The sequence below is a fragment of the Leucoraja erinacea genome, chromosome 1 (assembly GCF_028641065.1).
Source record: "Leucoraja erinacea ecotype New England chromosome 1, Leri_hhj_1, whole genome shotgun sequence".
Lineage (NCBI taxonomy): Eukaryota > Metazoa > Chordata > Chondrichthyes > Rajiformes > Rajidae > Leucoraja > Leucoraja erinaceus.
The window spans coordinates 35,398,571-35,421,780 of record NC_073377.1 but is presented as its reverse complement, the minus strand read 5'-3'; the positions used below and the strand labels follow the sequence as shown (position 1 = coordinate 35,421,780).

Below are 23,210 nucleotides of genomic sequence, written 5' to 3'. Positions count from 1 at the left end.
TTCATTTACACGACATTGCTGTCCCAAACATTACGGTGCCCTGAAATGGGGGGACTATATATTAACACTGCTGTAATTTCTACATGGTGAAACAAACATGTATAAAAATGGCCTTTATTAAAAGCTGACAATATGCACTTTAACCACATGTGAGATTTTTTTTCTATTACAAATCTCAAATTGTGGAGTTCAGAGGCAAATAAATAAATGATGGGTCTTTGTCCCAAACATTACGGAGTGCACTGTATTTAGAATTGATTGGTATATGAAAATGTGGCATGATTTTTACTGGTGAGACATTCCGTAACAGAATAGGTATTTGCAATCTTTCCATCAAAGCAAAACAGCCAATGATTCAGCATAGCATGCAAAGAGCAAGTTTCAAGAGGGCAATTTTCACTTTCAGATAGATGTGGTAAATCACTATGTCAACATGTTTTTTTCTAAAAAATAAACTTTAATAATAGTTCAGATTAATCCTCCTCCAATTAAGCAGTTGGAAAGCAGTGAACAATTACAATTTGCTAGTTATTTGAATTAGAGACAAAATTAAAGGTGCACTAAAAATGTGCAGAAAATATGGACAATGTATAAAATCAAAATAATGTTCTTCTTTCCTTCCTGCAAAAATCCAACACTATTCATGAGAAAAGCAGTTCAGATTGATTCTCTTTGCCATCCCAACCATGGTCAGCAAATCAGTTCAGATCATGTTAACCTGGAAGCTTGATAGTCCATTAGCTAAGTTTTACATTTACTCATCGAGCAAGGGGAGGATCCATAGGATTTTACATGATGCTGCAAAAATCTTTTCCTAAGCATCTGTCATCGTTGATTGACCTTGTACAAGGGCAATATCTAAGGTAATACACTACGTTAAAAGGTGCATGGAGTACAAAACTAAAGTTAATAAAAAAATTCAGATGTGGTATTGTTTGTACTGCAATTACTAAGTACAGTAACTGGTTTATTCTGCACCTCACTACAGAAAAGTAATAGAAACTATGGATATTATATAACATAACTTGTTTTCATCTTGGTATAATGTTTGAAATAATGAAGATTTATTTTCTGCTGGAAAGGGTAGGCCAAGAAGAAACAGTGTCTCTTTTTCCCCAAATTTGAAAGTTTCAACAAGTAACTAAAACACTTTGACAAAGGGCCCACACGAAGCAACAGACTTAATGGAGTTTTGCAATGCAAATTTCTACAGGAAGAGTTAAGATTAATTGATATAGTCTAACTGAACTATAGTTCACCCATCCACTGTCATTCCAATTTTAAATATGATAATTGACTGAACAATGGCTTCTTAAAACTTAAGCAAATGTAACTGAAATGCAAGTTTACCCCACATGCACCCTCCCAATTAAGTTAGTAGATGGTTCTCATCAAAAATGGAAGACCTCAAAATACCTCTGGTACATCCAGAAAATTTTCATGGACAATCTCCAAGTGGTTCTGTGCAGAATCCTTTGATGATATGAATAAGGAAATTTACTAAAAGTTGACATACATAACTTAAATATGAAAATGCCACAACCTTTGTAGGTAATCCATAGCCAGCCATAATTGGCACATTATTGTATGGGAAAGGTGCTTATTGAAATATCACCGCTTCCTAATTTAGAGGAGGAGGAGAAATGAAGTTGGGAATCACACACCAGTAAGCCCAATATCAATAGCACTAAATGCTAGAATTGTATTATAAGAGACATAACAACAACTTGGAAAGCATTAATAGTATTGGACAAAATCAGCATAGGTTTATGAAAGAAAAATCACGTTGAATTCTGAGTAGTTAGTAGGATAAAGTAGATGATCTGAATTTGATTAATTAGAAGGCTTATAAGGTCACACAGATTAGTGTGAAAATTTACAGTATACATTATTGACGATAATGATCTAATATAGAATGAAAATTGGTCGTTAGATGGGCGGCAAGGAGGTGTAGCAGTAGAGTTGCTGCCTTACAGCGCCAGAGATCCGGGTTCGATCCCGACTACAGGTGCTTGTCTGTACGGAGTTTGTATTCTCCCAGTGACCTGCGTGGGTTTTCTCCGAGATCTTCGTTTTCTCCCACACTCCAAAGACGCACAGATTTGTAGGTTAATTGGCTTGGTATAAATATTAATTGTCCTTAGTGTGTGTAGGATAAATGTTAATGCGCGGGGATCGCTGGGCTGAAGGGCCTGTTTCCGCGCTGTATCTCTAAACTAAACTAACCCAAGATAGGAAACAGTAAGAATAGGAAACCGCTCTCACTCCCCCATCCCCCTACTCATAACAAGGACAGAGTCCCCTTTGTCCTCACCTTCCACCCTCCCAGCAGTCGCTTACAACATATAATCCTCCCACATTTTCGCCACCACCAATGGAATCCCACCACTGGCCACATCTTCCCATCTCCTCACCTTTCTTCAGGGACCATTAACCTGCACCTCCTCCAACCTCATCTATTGCATCCACTGTTCTAGGTGTCATCTTCTCTACATCGGTGAGACCAAGCGTAGGCTTGGCGATCGCTTCGCCCAACACCTCCGCTCAGTTTGCATTAACCAACCTGATCTCCCGGTGGCTCAGCACTTCAACTCCCCCTCCGATTCCGAATCTGACCTTTCTGTCCTGGGCCTCCTCCATTGCCAGAGGGAGGTCCAGCGCAAATTGGAGGAACGGCACCTCATATTTGCTTGGGTAGTTTACACTCCAGCGGTATGACCAGTGTCTTCTCCTATTTCAGGTAATCCTTGCTTTCTCTCTCCTTCCCCTCCCCAGCACTTATCCAAGCCTACTGTCACCACCTCTTCCTTTCCTTTTCCCCGCCCCCACCCTTCTCCCCCGACATCAGTCTGAAGAAGGGTCTTGACCTGAAACGTCACCTTCTCTCCATAGATGCTGCCTCACCCGCTGAGTTTCTCCAGCATTTTTGTCTACCTTCGATTTTTCCAGCATCTTCAGTTCTTCTTAAACAAAAGTAAGAATAAAATGATCTTTTTCTGGGTGGCAGGGATCAGTGTTTGGGCCCAAGCTATTCACACTGTTTCCCAATGATTTGAATGGGGAAACTAAATGCAACATCTCTAAATGTCCAGCTGACACAAAGATAAGAGGGTGACGAGGGTATATGGGGAATGTAAATGGGATACAATGAGACTTCAATGTTATTTAAACAAGTTTGGCAATTGGGCAAATTTATGGCAGATGAATAGAGTGATAAATGCCAGATTATCCATTTTGGTTCTAAAAATCAGTCATGGACATACCCTGAACCTTCACAAAAAGTGTTGCTAATGCCTTTAACGCAGAGACAGTGATTTGATGTGAATGTCGATTTTAAACATTACTTCGCTGTAAAGATGAATAAAAATATGACACCATGTTGAATGAGGTGCAACTGAGTTTTTGATGGAATACCAAGACCGCTGAACAGACTGCTCCAGCTCAGAAGATCCAATGAAAATATATGTGGAATGTTATTACCTCAGATTAACATTTGAAAAAACCTGTTTTAAGAATAAGTATACAAATACACTTAATGGCTAGCACATGGTGCCACATGGAGCTGTTGCCTTGCAATGCGAGAGACCAGGTTTCAACCCTGACCTCGGTCTGTGTGGAGTTTACATGCTCTCCTAGTGACTATATGGGTTCCCACCAGGTACTCAACCCCGTCCCATGTCCCAAAGGTATGTATGTCAAGCGGTTAATTAGCAACTATATCCCCAGTGTGTACAGTGCATTCAGAAAAGCAAAAACAGCTGTTTCGTTGGAAATTTTTGATCAAAGTAATAATAAAAATAAATAACTGAAATATCAAAATAAATAACTGAAATACATTTATGTAAGTATTTTGTTGAGGCACCTTTGGGAGTGATCACAGCCTCAAGTCGTGGGGTACTGCAAGACTCGGTGCTGGGACCGCAGCTATTTACAATATACATCAATGATTTAGATGAAGGGATTCAAAGTCTGAGGCCTACGGACAATTCCTTCATCTTCACGGCTTGGTTTTTGCTCTGACATGCACTGTCAACAGTGGGACATTATATAGACAGGGGTGTGCCTTTCGAAATCATGTCCAATCAATTTAATTTACCACTGGTGAACTCTAATCAAGTAGTAGAAACATCTCAAGGATAATCAATGCAAACAGGATACACCTAAGCTCGATTTTGAGTGTCATAGCAAAGGGTCTGAATACTTATGTAAATGTGATCTTTCAATTATTTATTTTTAATTATTTTGCAGAAAATTTTAAACACCTTGTTGTTGCTTCTTCATTCTGGGGTATTGTGTGTAGATTGATAATTAAAAAAAAAGAATTTAATCCATTTTATAATAAGGCTGTAACGTAACAAAATGTGGAAAAAGTGAAGGGGTCTGAATACTTTCTGAATGCGCTGTAAGTGAGTTCTGGGAGAAGTTCTTGGGAATGTGATGAGAATACAGGATTAGTGTAAATGAGAGGTTGACAGTAGGTGCTTACTCAATGGATTGAAGAGCCTGTATCTCAAATGATTCCATGATCCCAAACTAAATTTAAAGTAATTACCTTAACACGTTGTGTTCTTCTAACATTTCCAGGTTTTGGCTTTCCAATATAAAGTGGATTATAAAAGAGTGCTTGAACAGAATTCTCAAATTGCACAGACCATTCCCACACAGTGGGTAGCTTCAAAGACCTACTAAGGATATTCCGATCTTCATAAAGCTGTAAAAAAAAAGTAATGTTATTTTGCATGAAGTCCTGCTTCTCAGTTAAGGCGTCCACAATACGTTATTCATTATTGCTCTGAAGCCAAAAGTAAAAAAATATTGCAATTGAGAATTGAGTGATTTTTCTTTTTGATACAAATGTATAATCAGTCTAACACCATATAACAATATAAATGTTAAAAGTTGAGCTCATTTTTAATTTCATTGAATATTTTCATCTAGTTTAGAACTGTATAAAGGTAACAAGATGAAACGATGATCGTCTGATTCTAGTTGCCAGAGAATTATCAGCAATGGAAGGTTTCCCCTCACCCTGCCTCAATACCTCAAGCATTTGCCCAAAGACTATTCCTTGATCAACACACGTTGCCCCTCGGTAACATTACAAGTGACAAAATCATAGCAAGTATCAGAGATATTACAAATCATTACAAAACAGTGACCAGGTAGCTGAAGCAAATCAATAGTAAAGGATCTAACAAAAATAAATTGTCCCAATTTGGAATACCTACCATTTGGGTATTATCCTTTTGGTGTGGTGAATTGAACAGGAAGGTGCTAAAGATGGGAATATACATGCTGTCTGACAATATTGTCAGGTAAGTTTCTGTAAATTCAAACGCTGGTGGGTATTGCTGAAGCAATTGCCATATACATTCCAAGAGGAGAAGAAATACCGGTGCCTTCAAGTATAAGAAAATTGCAAAGATATTAATCTTAAATATGCACAGATATGCAATTTCATAAATGTAATTAATTTGCTTACAAAAGGCAACAAAAACAAAACCATGTTGCATGCAAATGTGGTCCACAGATAACTAGAGTAAATACACTACAATTAGACTACATTTAACCTGCAATGTTTTAAAATTGTAATTAATTTAATAATGTCGAGTTATAAAATACCCCATTTTGAGCCATCTGAAAGGGAAACATTTTGCCTTGTTCTAATAATTTATAATAATTCTAATAATAAAATATGTTCAAGCTCCTGTGAGCTTGCACCAAATCTTGGAAGCATCCTTGAACCCAACAGTCCTCAGATCTCTATCCTGTCAATTCCAGCGTTTTTGTATTTCTGAATGGGCCAAGATTAAATGCCTTAGACAAGGTTAGACAAAGTTCTGCAAGGGGGAAGGAGGAGCTCAGGTAGAGACCCGATCTGGGTGTTGGCGGACTGAGCTGGCAGACGATTGTCGTCATTTTCAGGGATACAGGTTAAAACTGCATTGGACCCGACCCAGAGCCAACGTAGTTCTCACCAGTTGCAGTAGCGATAAAACCACACCGACCGGTGCTGTTCAGAGTCAATCGATAACCAAGAGTGAGCAGTGATTCAAACCAAGACTACACTGTTTCCCTTTTCCATTTGGGACTCCTGCTATGTATCGGATCCACTGGCAGCAGAGTCAAACTCCAGCACCAGATGTCAGCAACATTCACTGCTGCTTTTCACTCGAGTCCAATACTGAATGTGGCAGCTGTGGGAGAGGGTTCATTCCCACGACCTTATTGTGGCAGGAGGGGGAGGGGAGGTTTTGAAAATCACTATCAAAAGCAAAGTTTAAAAACATTATTAACTCTATTCGCCTTGCATTTCTTGAACATAAAAACCACAATTGTGAAAAGAAATGTGGATCTACGCGACACAGAAGGATGATGTACATTCATCATGCATATGCTCCCTTCCACTGCAGTCTCTTGTCTCTCCAGCTTACTGCCCCTTCCTTACCTTTTAGTGAGATAATGGTGACTAAAGCAGAGCAATTTCTTCCCCTCAACTATATCTGGAATGAACTGGTTTTCAACTTCCAGTTTACAAATACTAGAAAAGGACAGAAAGTGGAAACAAAGAACAGTATGATGGTCCATACCAAATATATACACAAAGTGCTAGAATAACTCAGCATATCAAGCAGCATCCCAGGAGAAAAAGAAGATATTTCAGATCAGGACCCTTCTTCAGAAAATGTAGTCTGAAGAGACTCGACTTGAAACGAGAGTCTAAAAAGGGGACCCGACCCGGAACATCACCTATCCAAGTTCTCCAGGGATGCTGCCTGATCTGTCGAGTTGCTCCTGCACTTTGTGTCTATTTTTATAAACCAGTATCTACAGTTCCTTGTATCCAGTATCCTAATACTGCTGCTTTGCCCCTCTTGTCCTAGTCTATTCACTTTTATTCCTGTGGATGGACTGCTAACCTTGTTTACTGCGACTGTCAAACCTACCTTGACTATATTTACCCTTAATGCTTTTTGCTAGAAATTCTCCACAGGGTGGCCTCCTGTAATGCATAGACACAAGATATTCCAAAACTGCTGTCATTGGATTCATCTTCAGCCAGGAACTGAACTTCATAAAATAAAACAGACGCTGGGAATTCTTAGATCAGGCAGCACCAGTGGTGAGAGAAACAAAGTTACTATTTCAGGTCAATGATCTTCCATCAGTCTGAAGAAAGGTTCCGACCAGAAACGTCTCCCATCCATGTTCGCCAGAGGTGTTGCCTGACCCGCGGAGCTAGTCCAGCGCCTAATATCTTATTTTGTAAACCAGCATCTGTGGTTCCTTGTTTCTATCTTCTATAATGGTCACCTTATTCATATCCAGGTACAAACAAAATCAAGGGGGTTGAAGAATGAACATGATAGAAGGAATATACAATGACAGTAAGGGTGGAAGGTACATTGATTGCTAGTAACTTACAAGAGCAGGAAACAGCACAAACATAGCCATCAGTATGGCCATTTGCTGAAAGGGCATCGACTTAAAACAGTTACACTATTCCTATTTCCACAATGGTCTATGTAAAATTAGGCAATTCCATGACTCAGTTCTGTGAACAGACATGGATTTCAACCTTTTTATCCACAACTTGTCCAACAGCTGCAGAAATATAATGAATATTATTTAAATGAATACATTATGAAGCAACATTACAGTTCAGCATTTGACATAGCCATCCTATTTGAAGTTGGCAATGGAGAACCAGAGCCAGATGACAAACGTTTCACCCTTACCTCTTTATCATTGCCTCGCAGATGATTACATCGGTCTAGAAAGCAATGGCACCCCATCACCCACTCCTTCTGAATTAAACTCTGGAAGCCAGATATGGTTCTAAAATGTGGATCTATAATCACCTGGACCAGACTAGCTATTACACAGCACAGATCAGAGCAATTTTCTTCTGAAAGTTGAAAACAAAATAGGAACATGCTTAAAATAGACTCCCTAACGTGGAAGATCAACATTATTCAGTCAGTTGAAACGACTTTTTTTTTTTTTAAGTTAATTAAAGAAAGTGAAAAACTGAATCAACATGGGAGGTTTTTGCATCTTTTGAGTGATTACATTTATTTTATTTTATTAAATATTGTAAGAATTCACTATGCAAAGAAATAATTCCAATTCTTACCCATAAGCACCACAGATGTATTTTTATGCTCCAGGCATTCAACAATATCCAATGCTTTCTTCAGACATTGCCTGCAATGGAAAACAGTCAACATTTCAATCTGGTACACAGGTTTTGTTTAAGAAAAGTGATTTGAAGCAATCTTGAAAATATTATCTTCCACTGTTCTTCATTAACCTGCCAAAAAGTCAGCAGCTTGTCTAGAACTCAGACAATAGAAACATAGAAAATAGGTGCAGGAGTAGGCCTTTGGCCCTTCGAGCCTGCACCACCATTCAATATGATCATGGCTGATCATCCAACTCAATATCCTGTTCCTGCCTTCTCTCCATACCCCCTGATCCCTTTAGCCACAAGAGCCACATCTAATTCCCTTTTAAATATAGCCAATGAACTGGCCTCAACTACCTTCTACGGCAGAGAATTCCAGAGATTCACCACTCTCCGTGTGAAAAAAGTTTTCCTCATCTCGGTCCTAAAAGATTTCCCCCTTATCCTTAAACTATGACCCCTTGTTCTGGAAAACAAGGGGTCATATGGACAATGATCTCATTTCTGCACGTTCCAACAATTACTGCAATTCTACATGCAGTTCACATATTTGTAGAATGTATAAATACTTGCCTGCTTACATAAATAATAACACCAGAGGCACATCTGGAGGAAGTAAAATCTTGAAATCCAAGAAAAATGCCAGATTCAATTTTGAACAAGGTATTCATCAGATGTTCTTGGAGGCAAAAAAGGTCTAATTTTCTAGACATCAGCTGTTGCATGTCAATTAGCTTACATTACCAGGTTGATAGAAAGAGTGGATTGTTACTCTTACAGTCATGATTTAATTAATCCATGAGCTAAAAAAGGGAAAACTAGTTTCAATCTGCTTCTGCAGACATGTTCATTTAATTTTGTCATTTGAAAATAAATTGGATAGGTATATGGACGGGAAAGGAATGGAGGGTTATGGTCTGAGTGCAGGTAGATGGGACTAGGGGAAAATAAGTGTTCGGCACGGACTAGAAGGGCCGAGATGGCCTGTTTTCCGTGCTGTAATTGTTATATGGTTATATGGTAATGTGATCCAGCACTTGCCCTTATCTGCATCTGAAGCCAGTGGATTAAAGTTAAAGGCACAATTCGTGTTCTTTACCTTTAATTAATTCAAAAACAAAAAAGTTCAGTTACTTTTGAGTTGAATCTATTTCTGTGAATTAATGGGCAAAAAAAAAAAGCAAAGATTCATTTCATTTACAAATTAAAATTCTAACTAGGTTTTGTTATGTCTACAGTGGGGAAACGAGTACAAATCAATTCCACTGGTGTAAGCCAGATCAAGTACTGCCACAGATCAGAGCTCAAATGTTGTAGTAATTCCAATTTAGAGATTAGTACTATCTAACATTTTAATAACCCTGTAATGTCACTACATCTGCATAATTGGAGTTATAATGTACGTTGAGCATTAGTTCAGTTCAACAGATTTTGCTCCAAGCTTCAGCCCAAATTTGTACATGGATAATCACAAACCCTTTGCAACTTTGCAAACCATGATTACAAAGATTAAAACCACATGCAGATGAAACACATTTATCAGATTCAGAAATTCAATAGGAAGTCAAAGCAATGTGTTCAAATTGCAATATTGCATCCAGGAGAAATACTGTGGATTTTTCTCTGAAATGTGGCTAAGACTGAAAGATTGCACACTTATGTAGTAATCAGATGAACCTAGAGTTCTGGTTCAAGATTTCATTCTTCACCAGCTTTGGTCATGAGAAATTAAATAATGGAAAATTCCCCAATTTCACAGCACATCCTTTCATTATTCCAAATGATGCTTGTTTTTCTATGGTGCATGCCAGTATGGCATACTGGTACCTTTAAAAAGTTAAATGTCAACCTTTTATTTTACGGCCATGTGACCCACATGTTTATTAATTGTGTATACCAGCATTTTATAGTGTAATGGTTAAACTGACAATTTCAGCTAAAATGTGGAATGGAGTTATCAGCTAAGTTAGCAGCCCTACATTCTATAGCCTCTCGAAAACAAGTTCCAGACGTGTTATCTCCTTGCACCCATGATCATTGCCTGGGAACACAGTCTTCAAGGCCATTCTATGGGAAAGGCGTAACGTTGGCAAACACAACACAACAGTTGGGTGAACAACCCACGCCCCCTGCCGCTAGTAGCCCAGGAACGTTGCAGATAGGGGGGCTTAAGATTGGTTCGGGGAAGGGGCAGTGGCACGGTCTGCTCCGATAAGAAATGCCATAAAGATTGGTGTTGGGGTGAGAACCTCAGCCTTGGACCGTGTTGTGAACGGTGCCAGGCGATCGTGAATGAAACATCCTGTGGCGGGCTCTGATGAGTTTGTGAGTGTGTACGGGTTTACGTGAGTGTATGTAGAAACATCCAGCAGCGTGCTCTGCTGTGTAGTCGGGGGTTTGCGAGTGCGTTCGGGGATATTCGAGGATACGGGAGTGTATGTGCCTTATTTAGTAGTGTAATAAATTACTGAATGAATCAAAATTGTTAACTGAATCCAGTGATTTATCGAACACAACAAGGTCTACAAAAAAAAAAAATCACTGATTCCACATATTAAGCATTGTAATCCTAGTCAAGTCATAGAGTGATTCAGCGTGGAAACAGGCCCTTCGACCAAACTTGTCCACAACGGCCAACATGTTCCAGCTAGTCCTACCTGCCCACGTTTGGTACAAATTCCTCCAAACCCGTCCTATCCATGTACCTGTCGAACTGTTTCTTAAATGTTGGGATAGTTCCTGCCTCAACTGCCTCCTCTGCAGCTTGTTCCATACACCCACCACCCTTTGCGTGAACAAGTTACCCCTCAGATTCATATTAAATCTTTTCCCATTCACCTTAAACCTATGTCCTCGGGTCCTCGATTCACCTACTCTAGGCAAGAGACTGTGCATCTTCCCGATCTTTTCCTGTCATGATTTTATACACACATATTTTATACAAGATATTATACAAAAGTATCATGTGACCCAATATTTCAAATGATTGTAATACATCCAGAACTGCATTATCACAGAACAAAGTTATTTTAGAAGGAAGCAATGAAGATCAATTCATAAATATTAAAACATTGGTACATTGGCCTTCTGCCAGGGTAGAGTAAAGAAGGTGGGATGTTATATTACAGTCGGACAAGTACTTGGTGAGGCTGCATTTGGAGTATTGTGTTCAGTTTTGGTCACCCTCCTATTGGAATGAGGTCATTATGCTGGAAAGAGTGCAAAGAAGATTTCTGAGTATATTACCAGGACTTGAGCGGCTAAGCTACAAAGAGAGGTTGGTCAGGCTTGGACTTTATTCCTTGGAGTGCAGGAGGCAGGTGATCTTTTGGAGGTGTATATAATCATGAGACGAATCGATAGGGTGAATGCACAGTATTTTACCCAAGTAGGGGAACCAAAAACAAGAGGACATGTGTTTAAGGTGAGAGGGACTAGATTTAATATGAACCCGAGGGGCATCTTTTTCACTCAGAGGGTGGGTGAGTATAATGAACAAGCTGCCAGAAGAAATAGGGGAGGCATATAACCATATAACAATTACAGCACGGAAACAGGCCATCTCGGCCCTACAAGTCCGTGCCGAACAAATTTTTTTCCCCTTAGTCCCACCTGCCTGCACTCATACCATAACCCTCCATACAATATACAATAACACATTTAAAAAGTCACTTGGACAGCTACATGGATAGGAAAGATTTAGAAGAATATATAGGTCATGCACAGGCAAATAGGACTAGCTTAGATGGGCACCTTAATTAGCATTGATTAGTTGGGCCGAAGGGCTTGTTTCCGTGCTGTATGACTAAGACTCCAGATGCAAGTTTTCTTTAAAAAACAGTAATAAATAATAATAATATTTATTTATATGGCACTTTTAAACAAAATCACTTTGAACCAAAGTGCTTTACAGAGATTGATTAAACTAATTGAATAGATTAAATGTCAATAAACCCATACAAAATAAAAAGGAAAAAGAAAAAAAGACGCATAACAGTACACTAAAGAAATCAACAAGAAACATCCCCCCACAGCAGAATAAAGGACTTGCCTCAATTCTGCAGTTTTTTAAATGTGCATTTGAGCATATTCACCCAAGAAACAACCAACATCTAATTGTCAATTTAACAAGTCATTCAGAAAATGGAAACCAACCTGATAATTTCCAACCAATTTGCATTCTCTATTGTAGACAGCCACTTAATGTCAGATTCCCAGAAATCAGCAGCATTATCTGGACAAGAACAATAATATAAACAGATCAGACTGGACCAAAATTTGTCGCAAATAATATTACATATCTTCCAAATGTGCTAAAGACAAAAGACATCTATGGATATATTGTTTAAGAAAGAACTGCAGATGCTGGAAAAACTGAAGGTAGACAAAAATGCCAGAGAAACTCAGCGGGTGAGGCAGCATCTAAGGAGCGAAGGAATAGGTGACGTTTCGGGTTGAGACCCTTCTTCAGACTGATGTGCAGGTGTGGGGGACTGGTGGCAGGAGGAAGCATGCCTCACCCGCTGAGCTTCTCCAGCATTTATGTCTACTTTCTGTGGGTATATTGGCAAAAGGTCTAATTTTTACAAAATAACTATACCAAATACATAAATGACCTCTCACCGGGGTCTCTTCTATATCCCGTAACTCTGCTCTCACTCCCCATCCTCCCACTCGTAACAAGGACAGAGCCCCCCCCCCCCCCCCCCCCTTGTCCTCACCTTCCACCCTATCAGCCGTCACATACAACAAATAATCCTCCGACATTTTCGCCACCTCCAACGGGATCCCACCACTGGCCACATCTTCCCATCTCCTCCTCTTTCGGCTTTCCGCAGAGACCGCTCCCTCCGTAACTCCCTGGTCAATTCGTCCTTTCCCACCCAAACCACCCCCACCCCTGGTACTTTCCCTTGCATCTGCAGGAAATGCTACACTTGTCGTTTTACCTCCCCCCTCGACTCCATGCAAGGACCCAAGCAGTCTTTCCAGGTGAGGCAGAGGTTCACCTGCGTCTCCTCCAACCTCATCTATTGCATCCGCTGCTCTGGTGTCAGCTGCTCTACATCGATAAGACCAAGCGCAGGCTTGGCGATCGCTTCGCCCAACACCTCCGCACAGTTCGCATTAACAAACCCGATCTCCCGGTGGCTCAGCACTTCAACTACCCCTCCCTTTCCGCATCCAACCTTTCTGTCCTGGGCCTCCTCCATGGCCAGAGTGAGTCCCACTGCAAATTGTAGGAGCAGAACCTCATATTTCGCTTGGGTAGTTTACACTCCAGCGGTATGAACATTGACTTCTCCAATTTCAGGTAGTCCTTGCTTTCTCCTTCCTTCCCCTCCCCTTCCCAGCTCTCCCACAGCCCACTGTCTCCGCCTGTTGCTTTCGTCTTCTCAACCCCCCCCTCCCCCACATCAGTCTGAAGAAGGGTCTCAACCCGAAACATCACCTTTTCCTTCGCTCCATAGATGCTGCCCGCTGAGTTTCTCCAGCATTTTTGTCTACATACCAAATACAGAGCCAGTTTGAATCTTTCCATTTGTAAATAAAGAAAACATTGTCGAATAACACTAAGCAGGGCCGGCCCTAGGCCGATTGGACCGATTTTTCCAAATTGGGCCCCGCATTAATTTTCCGTATTTCATATGGAAATACAAATTTGCTTTGTTAAATAAAGATGAAAAAAAACACATTTGCCATACGGATTTTTTTACAAAACTTACATAGTTTTGTACATGGAATACAGGCGCTGTAAGGCTATCAGACACAGACGATGTGTTAACGACTGTAGCACTTGTGTTAATCCAAATGCGTCATCAATGCATGGATCCGCATTCCTCAGTAAATATGTAATTGTGTTTTAGAAGAAGTATTAATGACGCTGCGTTCCTTTGAATACAATTCACGCGACGTCATTAACACTTCTTCAAAACATAATTACATTTTACTGAGGAATGTAGATTGATGTATTAATGACACATTGAATTTCTTAAAACTCACCATGAGCACCATCATGAGCAAATTTGCTCATGAGTGAGAACTTCTTCTTGGTCTGCAGTAGGTTAGTCATTCAATTTACCTACCGACCCACGTTGTGTCTCTGTCTTTCGCTCTCTCCCTCCCTCTCTCTCTCTCTCTCTCTCTCTCGTTCCCCACCTCTCTCTCTTGCTCTCTCGGCATTCCCGGAATCATTGACATTTTGCAGTAGACAAAAATGCTGGAGAAACTTAGAAGGCGAGGCAGCATCTATGTAGCGAAGGAAATATGCAACGTTTCGGATCGAAACCCTTCTTCAGACCCTGCTATTTCCTTCACTCCATAGATGTTGCCTTACACCCACTGAGTTTCTCCAGCATTTTTATCTACCTTCGAATCTACAGTTCTTTCTTCGACGTTTTGCGGTGATGGCTGCATCTGCAGTTCCTTTCTGTTGGGGGGGGGGGGGGGGGGGGGGAAAGGGTTCCTGGCCCGTGGCAGCTCCTGATAAGTGATATGTTCCCTGCGCGGGTGCTGCTTTGCCCGCTGAGTTTCTCCAGTACTCTGTGTTTTTTGTTTGGCTCTGAAGTTGAAGGTGGACCCCCCTGTGTCTACCTTCAACTCCCTGTCTGTGGTGGCTCAGCGGGACGGGCAGGGGCTCTGGGGAGAGGGTTGCGTTTCTGGTCGAGACCCTTCTTCAGACAATCACAAGTACTCTCACCGACGAGAGTTCAGTTCAGTCTGAAGAAGGGTCTTCTCTCCAGAGTCGCTGCGCTGCCTGTCCTGCTGAGCTACTCCAGATTTTGTCTATCTTCAATTTCCGAGTTAGATAAAATTGCAGACTTGATTTTTTAAATCTCAAAATGTTGTAACATTGATAGAAAAAGGTACCCGCATCTTGGAGGCCGAAGGTTAGGTTGTTAGCCAAGAACGATAGACTTTGTTATCCCTCAGTACAGCATCAAGAACGATGTTGCTGTACTGAGGTATAGCCAAGTCTATCCCTCATTGCTAGCAGCTGATGGGAAGCGGCCACAATGCGGTGGCGCCCGCAGCAGTGAGTGAGTGTTACTGGCATGAACCCGACCCCCTCCTTCTCAACGCTCATTCCCTCCTCGCAACTTTACCCCAGGCTAGACTCCCCACACGCTGTGAAAGGAACTCTCCCCCGAATTGTCATGTTACTCACGACACGTGACTCATTTATAATTATTTATTTATATTTCAACTATAAAAATTCTCAATTGGGCCCCGCACCTTCTAAGGCCGGCCCTGACACTATGCACCTATTATTGAAGACCTGGGCTTACTTAAATAGAAAATGAACTTCAAGCAATGGGCAGCACTGGTGCAGCTGCTATGAGCTACTGCCTCACAGCATCAGACACCCGGTTCAATCCCGACCCTCGGATGCTGCCTCTGTGAAGTTTGCATGTTCTTCATGTGACCTTGTGAATTTCCTCCAGTTTTCTTCTACATCCCAAAGATATGTGAACAGGTCTTATGCTGGCATATGATGAGCATTTGACAGCGCTGGGCCCTGAACTCGCTGGAGTTTCGAAGGATGAGGGGAAACCTCACCGAAACTTACCTAATAGTGAAAGACTTAAATAGAGTGGATGTGGAGAGGATGTTTCCATTAGTGGGAGAGTCTGCGACTAGAGGTCATAGCCTCAGAATTAAAGGACATTCCTTTAGGAAGGAGATGAGAAGAAATGTCTTTAGTCGGAGGGTGATGAATCTGTGGAATTCTTTGCCATAGAAGGCTGCGACAGAAATGTCAATGGATATTTTCAAGGCAGAGATAGATTCTTGATTAGTACGGGTATCAGGAATTATGGGGAGAATAATAATAAATACTTTATTGATCCCCTCAGGGAAATTCAGATGTCCAGAAGTCCCCAACCAACAAACCTACATATTCAAAACTAACGCAGACAGAAAATACATAAAATATAATGTGGACAATACCTGAGAGCAATAAATACTTTAAAAGACCTATGATTAACAATTTAAAAAAAAGATGCAATGCAAAAAATGCAAAAACGCATCCCCCTACTGCCCTTATTATAAAATCTAATGGCTGCAGGGATGAAGGATCTCCTGAACCGCTCTGTTCTCAGAAGGCAGGAGAATGGAATTAGGCAGGAGACACGATAGAATGGCAGACTAGCCCAATTACGCTCCCATCACAGCTGACCTTGTGGGTTTGTTGGTTAATTAGCCTCTGTAACTTGTCCCGTGTGTAGGCCAGTGGCTGAGGTTACATAGAATTGGTGCTAACAGATGATCAGTGGTCAGCGTGGACTCGGTGGGCTCATTTCCATGCTGAATTTCTAAACTAACATTTTAAGCATTCGTCCATAAAATCTTTTCTTAAGAAACAATTTCTACACATTGGGAGAGAATAGGACTTGCTGACATTAGGCGGAATACATTTAATTTCTACAATAAATCAAAACGTGCCCCAATACTAATAACGTTTTGTAGTGCAAATTATATACAACCAAATATATACACTGTACACTGACAATACAATTACATTTTACCCAGTAGAACAAATAGCATATCCTGAATATATTATACCCATACCACTGAATCAATCCCTGAAATAGAAATTATGACGCAATGGGGAATGAAATCCAAATCCAATGCTCAAAAAAAAATTATCAGTCTGAAGAAATGTCCCGATCCAAAATGTTCAAGAAGGAACTGCAGATGCTGGAAAATCGAAGGTAGACAAAAGTGCTGGAGAAACTCAGCTGATCCAAAATGTTCCCCATCCATGTTCTCCAGGAGCACTCAAGAAAATACAAGTGCAACATTTTATAACATTTAGTATCACATTTTAAAACCATAGAGCTGAATCCATCTAAACCCATTTCTATTGTTTCTATATAATGTACAAAAATTACCCATCAAAAAGAGTTGTTTAAATCTGTTGTAAGAAGCCTGTATTTCCTGCAGAGTTGGAAGAGTGGTTGAAAGGACCTCAGTCCTGACCATGTGATTCGAGGGATGTGTTTCTCCGAGAACATGAAGCACCCTACAAATCAGAGAAAAGGAACATTCCAATCCATATACTTATAAAGCTCTCATGGTGCGCGTGTGTATTTGTATCTTCTCCAAAACGCTACGCGGTAATGCTGAATATTTTACAGAATCTTACTCACATTTTTCCCGTCCACGCCATAATCAGGTTCCCTTCAGATTTTATGCTATATTTCACAAGTTATTTATGATTAAAGTTTTTAAAAAAAACAACTTTAAGATTAACTATCACTGCTTTGAGATTTTTCTGGCAGCTTCCAGTGATGTCACAATGGTATCTCACAGTCATCCAGTCACAATGGGATTTCATTTACATATGCTGCCAATGACATCACAATGGGATTCTAGCCCTCCAAGCTCTAGCAGGTGCAAATGCATTTTTCTTTAAGTCACAGTAATATTGAATTTTTTAAAAAGTTTAAAATGAGGGAGTGTGAATAAGGCGAAAATGAGCAGCCCCTACACAGTTGGGGGCTATGGGTGAGTGGTGCAATATTGCGTTGGGGGAACTGGTTACGTTGGGGCAACGGGTGAGTGATGGAAACGTGTTGCGTTGGGGGAACGGGTGAGTGGTGGATTATTGCGTTGGGAGAAAGGGGCCCCAATGGGTCCCACATGGTCTACTTATTAATAAAAAGAAAATCATTAAGCAGCACATATTAAATTGTAAACACACCTCTCATTCATCTAGAGGTGATTTTTTTGAGGAAAGTGGTAATTCTAGGACATGCTCCATTTGGTTGATTTGTATTTAAACATTGTATAGGATTTTCCTTTTGTGTAGCTAAAGTGGGAAGGGTGAAATTTCTTCGCTCTACATCTCACACAATCCAGACTTTCCCACAATCTATAAATCAGTACTTCATATTGATCAACAAGCAAAGCAACATAATTCTTTCCTCAGAGACAAGGAGGAAGGGGTGGGGAGGGATTGGGGGTAGGAATTCAGGGAACATTTGTGCCAAGCACAAATAGTGGCTCCAATCATGTCAGCAAGACAGCTGCAGAAGTGGTCCTGTAGGTGTCAAGCAGAACAACATTTATGCAACCAATTAGACACATCTCAGATGGAGAAATGTCTGAATAGACTCAATGGTAGGAGTGGTTTTTAGATTATCGCAGTGAAGTTTCAATCTGATCTATACATCGGCACCATTTTAACAGTGACTGCCACTGGACCCAGTGGGCCTGTTAAGAGCAGATTTAGCAGGTTTGATATCTAGATAAGGTAAACCATCAGCAAAATCCTACTTGATCGTAATGTATAACCTCAGCCCAATAAATTAAATTGATCAATCAAAACAAATTACCAATATAGAGGAGGAAAAAAGTCAAGAACACAAGAAATACCCAGGACAAAAATACACAAACAGCAGGACTATGTACCAAATTAAAAATTATGCCAGCTATTATAATCAGATTTCAGATATCATAGCAGTTCAACATTCTCAACTATATGTAGCATATTTAATCAAGTAAATAACGGGAGGTGGAGGTTCCAAAGGCATCAATTCTCATCCACACAGAGCACAGCATGTGGCAGTAACAGACAAGGCCTCAATAATTAAAGGCCAAGTGAACTTATCTTCGCTTCATGTTAAGTTCTCCACTATCACAAATGCCCTTATCTATCCAAATTATTTTAGTCCATGTAACATTATGTAGCAACTAAGCATTACAAAGTAGACCGGCCTGAAATAGATATATACTTAACTATAATGCTATTCACATCTTCTCTCAAGGCAGTCCATGCTAGCTTCACAATAAAGCCACTCAAATGTAATACTATATTCTCAAGATTCTGTCCATCAGTATCCTATATCATTACCAACTTGTTGCTAGCCATATTAATGCAATCAATCAAAGTAAAGTAGAGGAGTGAGAAGCAATAATGAGTGGGTAATGTTACAAGCTAACAAATTATTTGTACATTCAAATGACTCAAGTCAAAAGCAATTTAATTGTTTACTTTTAAGTTGGTTAGATATTACTACATCACTTGAATAAAATTATCCAAGACCAGGTACTGTAGAAAAAGTATCTCTTGTCTCGGATAGAATTAGCCTGTTGTTTAATTCAAGATCCAAATTATTTGATTACCCAAGGTATTGGATTCAACATCTATTACCTATACACTCTAGCTAATGCATGAACTGCATGAAATAAACATTCAAACTAAGAAGCAAGGTCATGAAGGAACAGTACTTGCAAGTGAACACCATTTCTCAGACCATCATGTCTGAATCAACTACAGTGCACCGGACAAAAATACTACTTTGCACATTGATGGAAAAATCAGCTCAAAATCCACATGTCGCAAGAACAACAATCCGACTCAAAAGCAATCAAGAATCAGCACTAGCAGGTAATACTAGTGACTTTGAAAGGACATTGGTTTTAAGGAAGGTGGAGGGGATGTGGGGGCATTTGGTGGTAAGGAGGTGTTTGGAATACTAACTTCCCTTTTACATGTAAATCACACACACACACACCCACACACGTTATAGAGATGAATGACCACTAGTAATAGCAGTTAACAAAAAAAGGTTGCAAGGTACTATGGTACTAGACCTTTTCTCCGACAGATTAGCAAAACATTTAAATGTCAATTTTACATTGACAAAACATGATATTGTATATAATAAGCTCCAAATTGTTTGGTTTATCAGAATTTAGTTTATTTTGTTCAGACCAATGTCACTAGAATGTTATGAAAATTATTCTGTAAATCATATCAAACAATGCGCATTGCCTTGAATAGAGGGGGGGGGGCTGTCAAAGCCACACATTCCAATTTGAAGCTCAGCTTCATGTGGACATTCTTAATGCAACAAAGAAAACTGACAACCAACCTGTCTGTCCAACCTCTGTCTGTTTGTAAAGTACTGTCATCAGCTGTTTCAGGCAGAGTTGTCATCTTCAGCAATGCACACCCACTCGCGTGAGACCAGCACCAAAGCTGCAGTGATACAAGAGAAATATATTTTTAAATACACCATTTATTTTTAAGAAAAGCAATGTTGCAAGACAATTTTTTTTTAATTTTTTTTTTTAAAGGCAACCTGCTCCACACACACCTGGAAGTTTGAGTGGAAGTCAGATATCTTTGTACCTAGTGTGCACGCATACAGAATATTCACCACAGAAATATACTGTAGCTGTTTGCGATTCCAGGTAAATGTTTCCAAGGATGTGGCCCCCAAACTGTTCTGATTTTTAAAGCAGCACTGTGTGAAGTTCCAACATAATTTCAAAACCTTATTCCTTAGGACACAAAGGACAGTATCTCATAATTTTGAGAATATTATCATTTATGACTCTGGCCCTTTAATGTTACATGCATGAATTTCCACCTTATTTTGCACTGTCATTGTTCCTGGTTAGTCAATATTTAAAACCCCTGCAAAATGCCCCTTGTTTGCCAGCACTTAAATCTGTTTTGCCAAATAATCTGCATTGTTAACACTTGTAATTGATTATTCTTGATAATTTAAATGCTTGCAATTAGTCCACTTGCATCATCTTTAAGCAAATTTTACATAAAGATGCATTTGCAAACTTTGATTGTAGCTTTCCATCCCATCATCCCATTTCTCTTTTGGGATTGCATCAATAATTAAACATTGTGCAACACCACCAGTTGAAATCTTTTGGAGTTCATCCCATTATTCCCAGTCTTTTCAATTTACCCGATTTACTTATCTGATCATTAAAATGCCTATAATTTCATAAACTCTTTTAGTACTTAGGTCTCTTGCAATGTACTTTATCCAATGCACTTCATCCACTGACTCCAGTGTACCCGAGATGCCCGCATATATAACAAACAGAGCCCCAGCATAGATTCCTGTGGAACTCCAGGGATCTAGGCTGGGGACCCTGTTTGTTATACAGTGGCTTGCAAAAGCTTTCATACCCCTTGACCTTTTCCACATTTTGTCACGTACAACCAGAAACGTAAATGTATTTTATTGGGATTTTATGTGATAGACCAACACAAAGTGGTGCATAATTGTGAAGTGGAAGGAAAATGATACGTGGTTTTCAAATTTTTTTACAAATAAAAAACTGAAAAGTGTGGCGTGCAAAAGTATTCAGCCCCCCTGAGTCAATACTTTGTAGAACCACCTTTCGCTGCAATTACAGCTGCAAGTCTTTTGGGGTATGTCTCTACCAGCTTTGCACATCTAGAGACTGAAATTTTTGCCCATTTTTCTTTGCAAAATAGCTCAAACTATCCAAGACGCTCTCCATCCAAACCCAGATTGAATGGAGAGCGTCTGTGAACAGCAATTTTCAAGTCTTGCCAGCGATTCTCAATTGGATTTAGATCTGGACTTTGACTGGGCCATTCTAACACATGATTATGCTTTGATCTAAACCATTCCATTGTTGCTCTGGCTGTATGTTTAGGGTCATTGTCCTGCTGGAAGGTGAACCTCTGCCCCAGTCTCAAGTCTTTTGGAGACTAACAGGTTTTCTTCCAAGATTGCCCTGTATTTGGCACCATCCATTTTCCCATCAACTCTGACTAGCTTCCCTGTCCCTGCTGAAGAAAAGCATCCCCACAGCATGATGCTGCCACCACCATGTTTCACAGTGGGGACGGTGTGTTCAGGGTGATGTGCAGTGTTAGTTTTCCGCCACACATAGCGTTTTGCATTTAGGCCAAAAACTTCAATTTTGGTCTCATCTGACCAGAGAACCTTCCTCCACATGTTTGCTGTGTCCCCCACATGGCTTGTGGCAAACTGCAAACGGGACCTCTTATGGCTTTTTTTCAACAATGGCTTTCTTCTTGCCACTCTTCCATAAAGGCCCGATTTGTGAAGTGCACGACTAATAGTTGTCCTGTGGACAGATTCTCCCACCTGAGCTGTGGATCTCTGCAGCTCCTCCAGAGTTACCATGGGCCTCTCGGCTGCTTCTCTGATCAATGCTCTCCTTGCCCGGCCTGTCAGTTTAGGTGGACGGCCATGCCTTGGTAAGTTTGCAGTTGTGCAATACTCTTTTCATTTTCGGATGATGGATTGAACAGTGAGATGTTCAAAGCTTGGGATATTTTTTTATAACCTAACCCCACTTTAGACTTCTCCACAACTTTATCCCTGACCTGTCTGGTGTGTTCCTTGGGCTTCATGATGCTGTTTGTTCACTAATGTTCTCTAACCTCTGAGGCCTTCACAGAACAGCTGTAGTTATACTGAGATTAGATTACACACAAGTGGACTATATTTATTAATTACGTGACTTCTGAAGGCAATTGGTTGCACTGGATTTTATTTAGGGGTATCAGAGTAAAGAGGGCTGAATACTTTTGCACACCACACTTTTCAGTTTTTTTATTTGTAAAAAAATTTGAAAACCTTCCACTTCACAATTATGTGCCACTTTGTGTTGGTCTATCACATAAAATCCCGATAAAATACATTTACGTTTGTGGTTGTAACATGACAAAATGTGGAAATGTTCAAGGGGTATGAATACTTTTGCAAGCCACTGTATATGGGGGCATCTTGGGTGCACTGGAGTCAGTGGATAAAGTATATTGGATCACCGACCTCCAGTCAGAATAACACCCTTCCACCACAACCCTGCCCTTTACGAGCAAGGCAGTTCTGAATTCAAACGACCACGTTACCGTGGATCCCATCCATCTTAAACTTCTGGATCAGCCATGACCATGAGCATGATCTTGTCAAATGCTGAACAAAATCTATGTTGACAACATCCACTACCCGACCTTCAAATTATTATTGTCACCTCCTCAAAAACTCAATGAAGTACATAATACATGCCCTGCCTGGCACACAGCCACGCTGAATGTCCACAATTAGCCATTATTGATTATCTCAATAGCACAATTGATAAACATTGGAAAGGCATGAGAAATATTGATTTTCTTGGGCATGTATGCCAACTAATTGTCACATGTTAATTGGGTTGAGGAAATCAAGAACAAGAAGTCATGCATTTGAAGTGAGGGGAAAGA

General features: G+C 40.2%; 1 protein-coding gene across 2 annotated transcripts in view; it reads right to left on the bottom strand.

Moving 5' to 3' along the window:
* Positions 1 to 23,210, bottom strand: part of mtmr12 (myotubularin related protein 12) — a 77,051-nt gene that overhangs the window by 7,246 nt on the left and 46,595 nt on the right. The window contains exons 9-16 of one of the 2 annotated variants that reach the window (XM_055632748.1): positions 20,071 to 20,177; positions 17,083 to 17,213; positions 12,344 to 12,422; positions 8,138 to 8,208; positions 7,740 to 7,909; positions 5,229 to 5,399; positions 4,553 to 4,711; positions 1,417 to 1,473 (exon numbers count right to left, since the gene is read on the bottom strand). In XM_055632748.1, coding sequence (XP_055488723.1) covers positions 1,417 to 1,473; positions 4,553 to 4,711; positions 5,229 to 5,399; positions 7,740 to 7,909; positions 8,138 to 8,208; positions 12,344 to 12,422; positions 17,083 to 17,213; positions 20,071 to 20,177 — 945 coding nt within the window. The remainder of the gene's footprint in view (positions 1 to 1,416; positions 1,474 to 4,552; positions 4,712 to 5,228; positions 5,400 to 7,739; positions 7,910 to 8,137; positions 8,209 to 12,343; positions 12,423 to 17,082; positions 17,214 to 20,070; positions 20,178 to 23,210) is intronic. The other variant, XM_055632758.1, reaches the window with a different exon arrangement.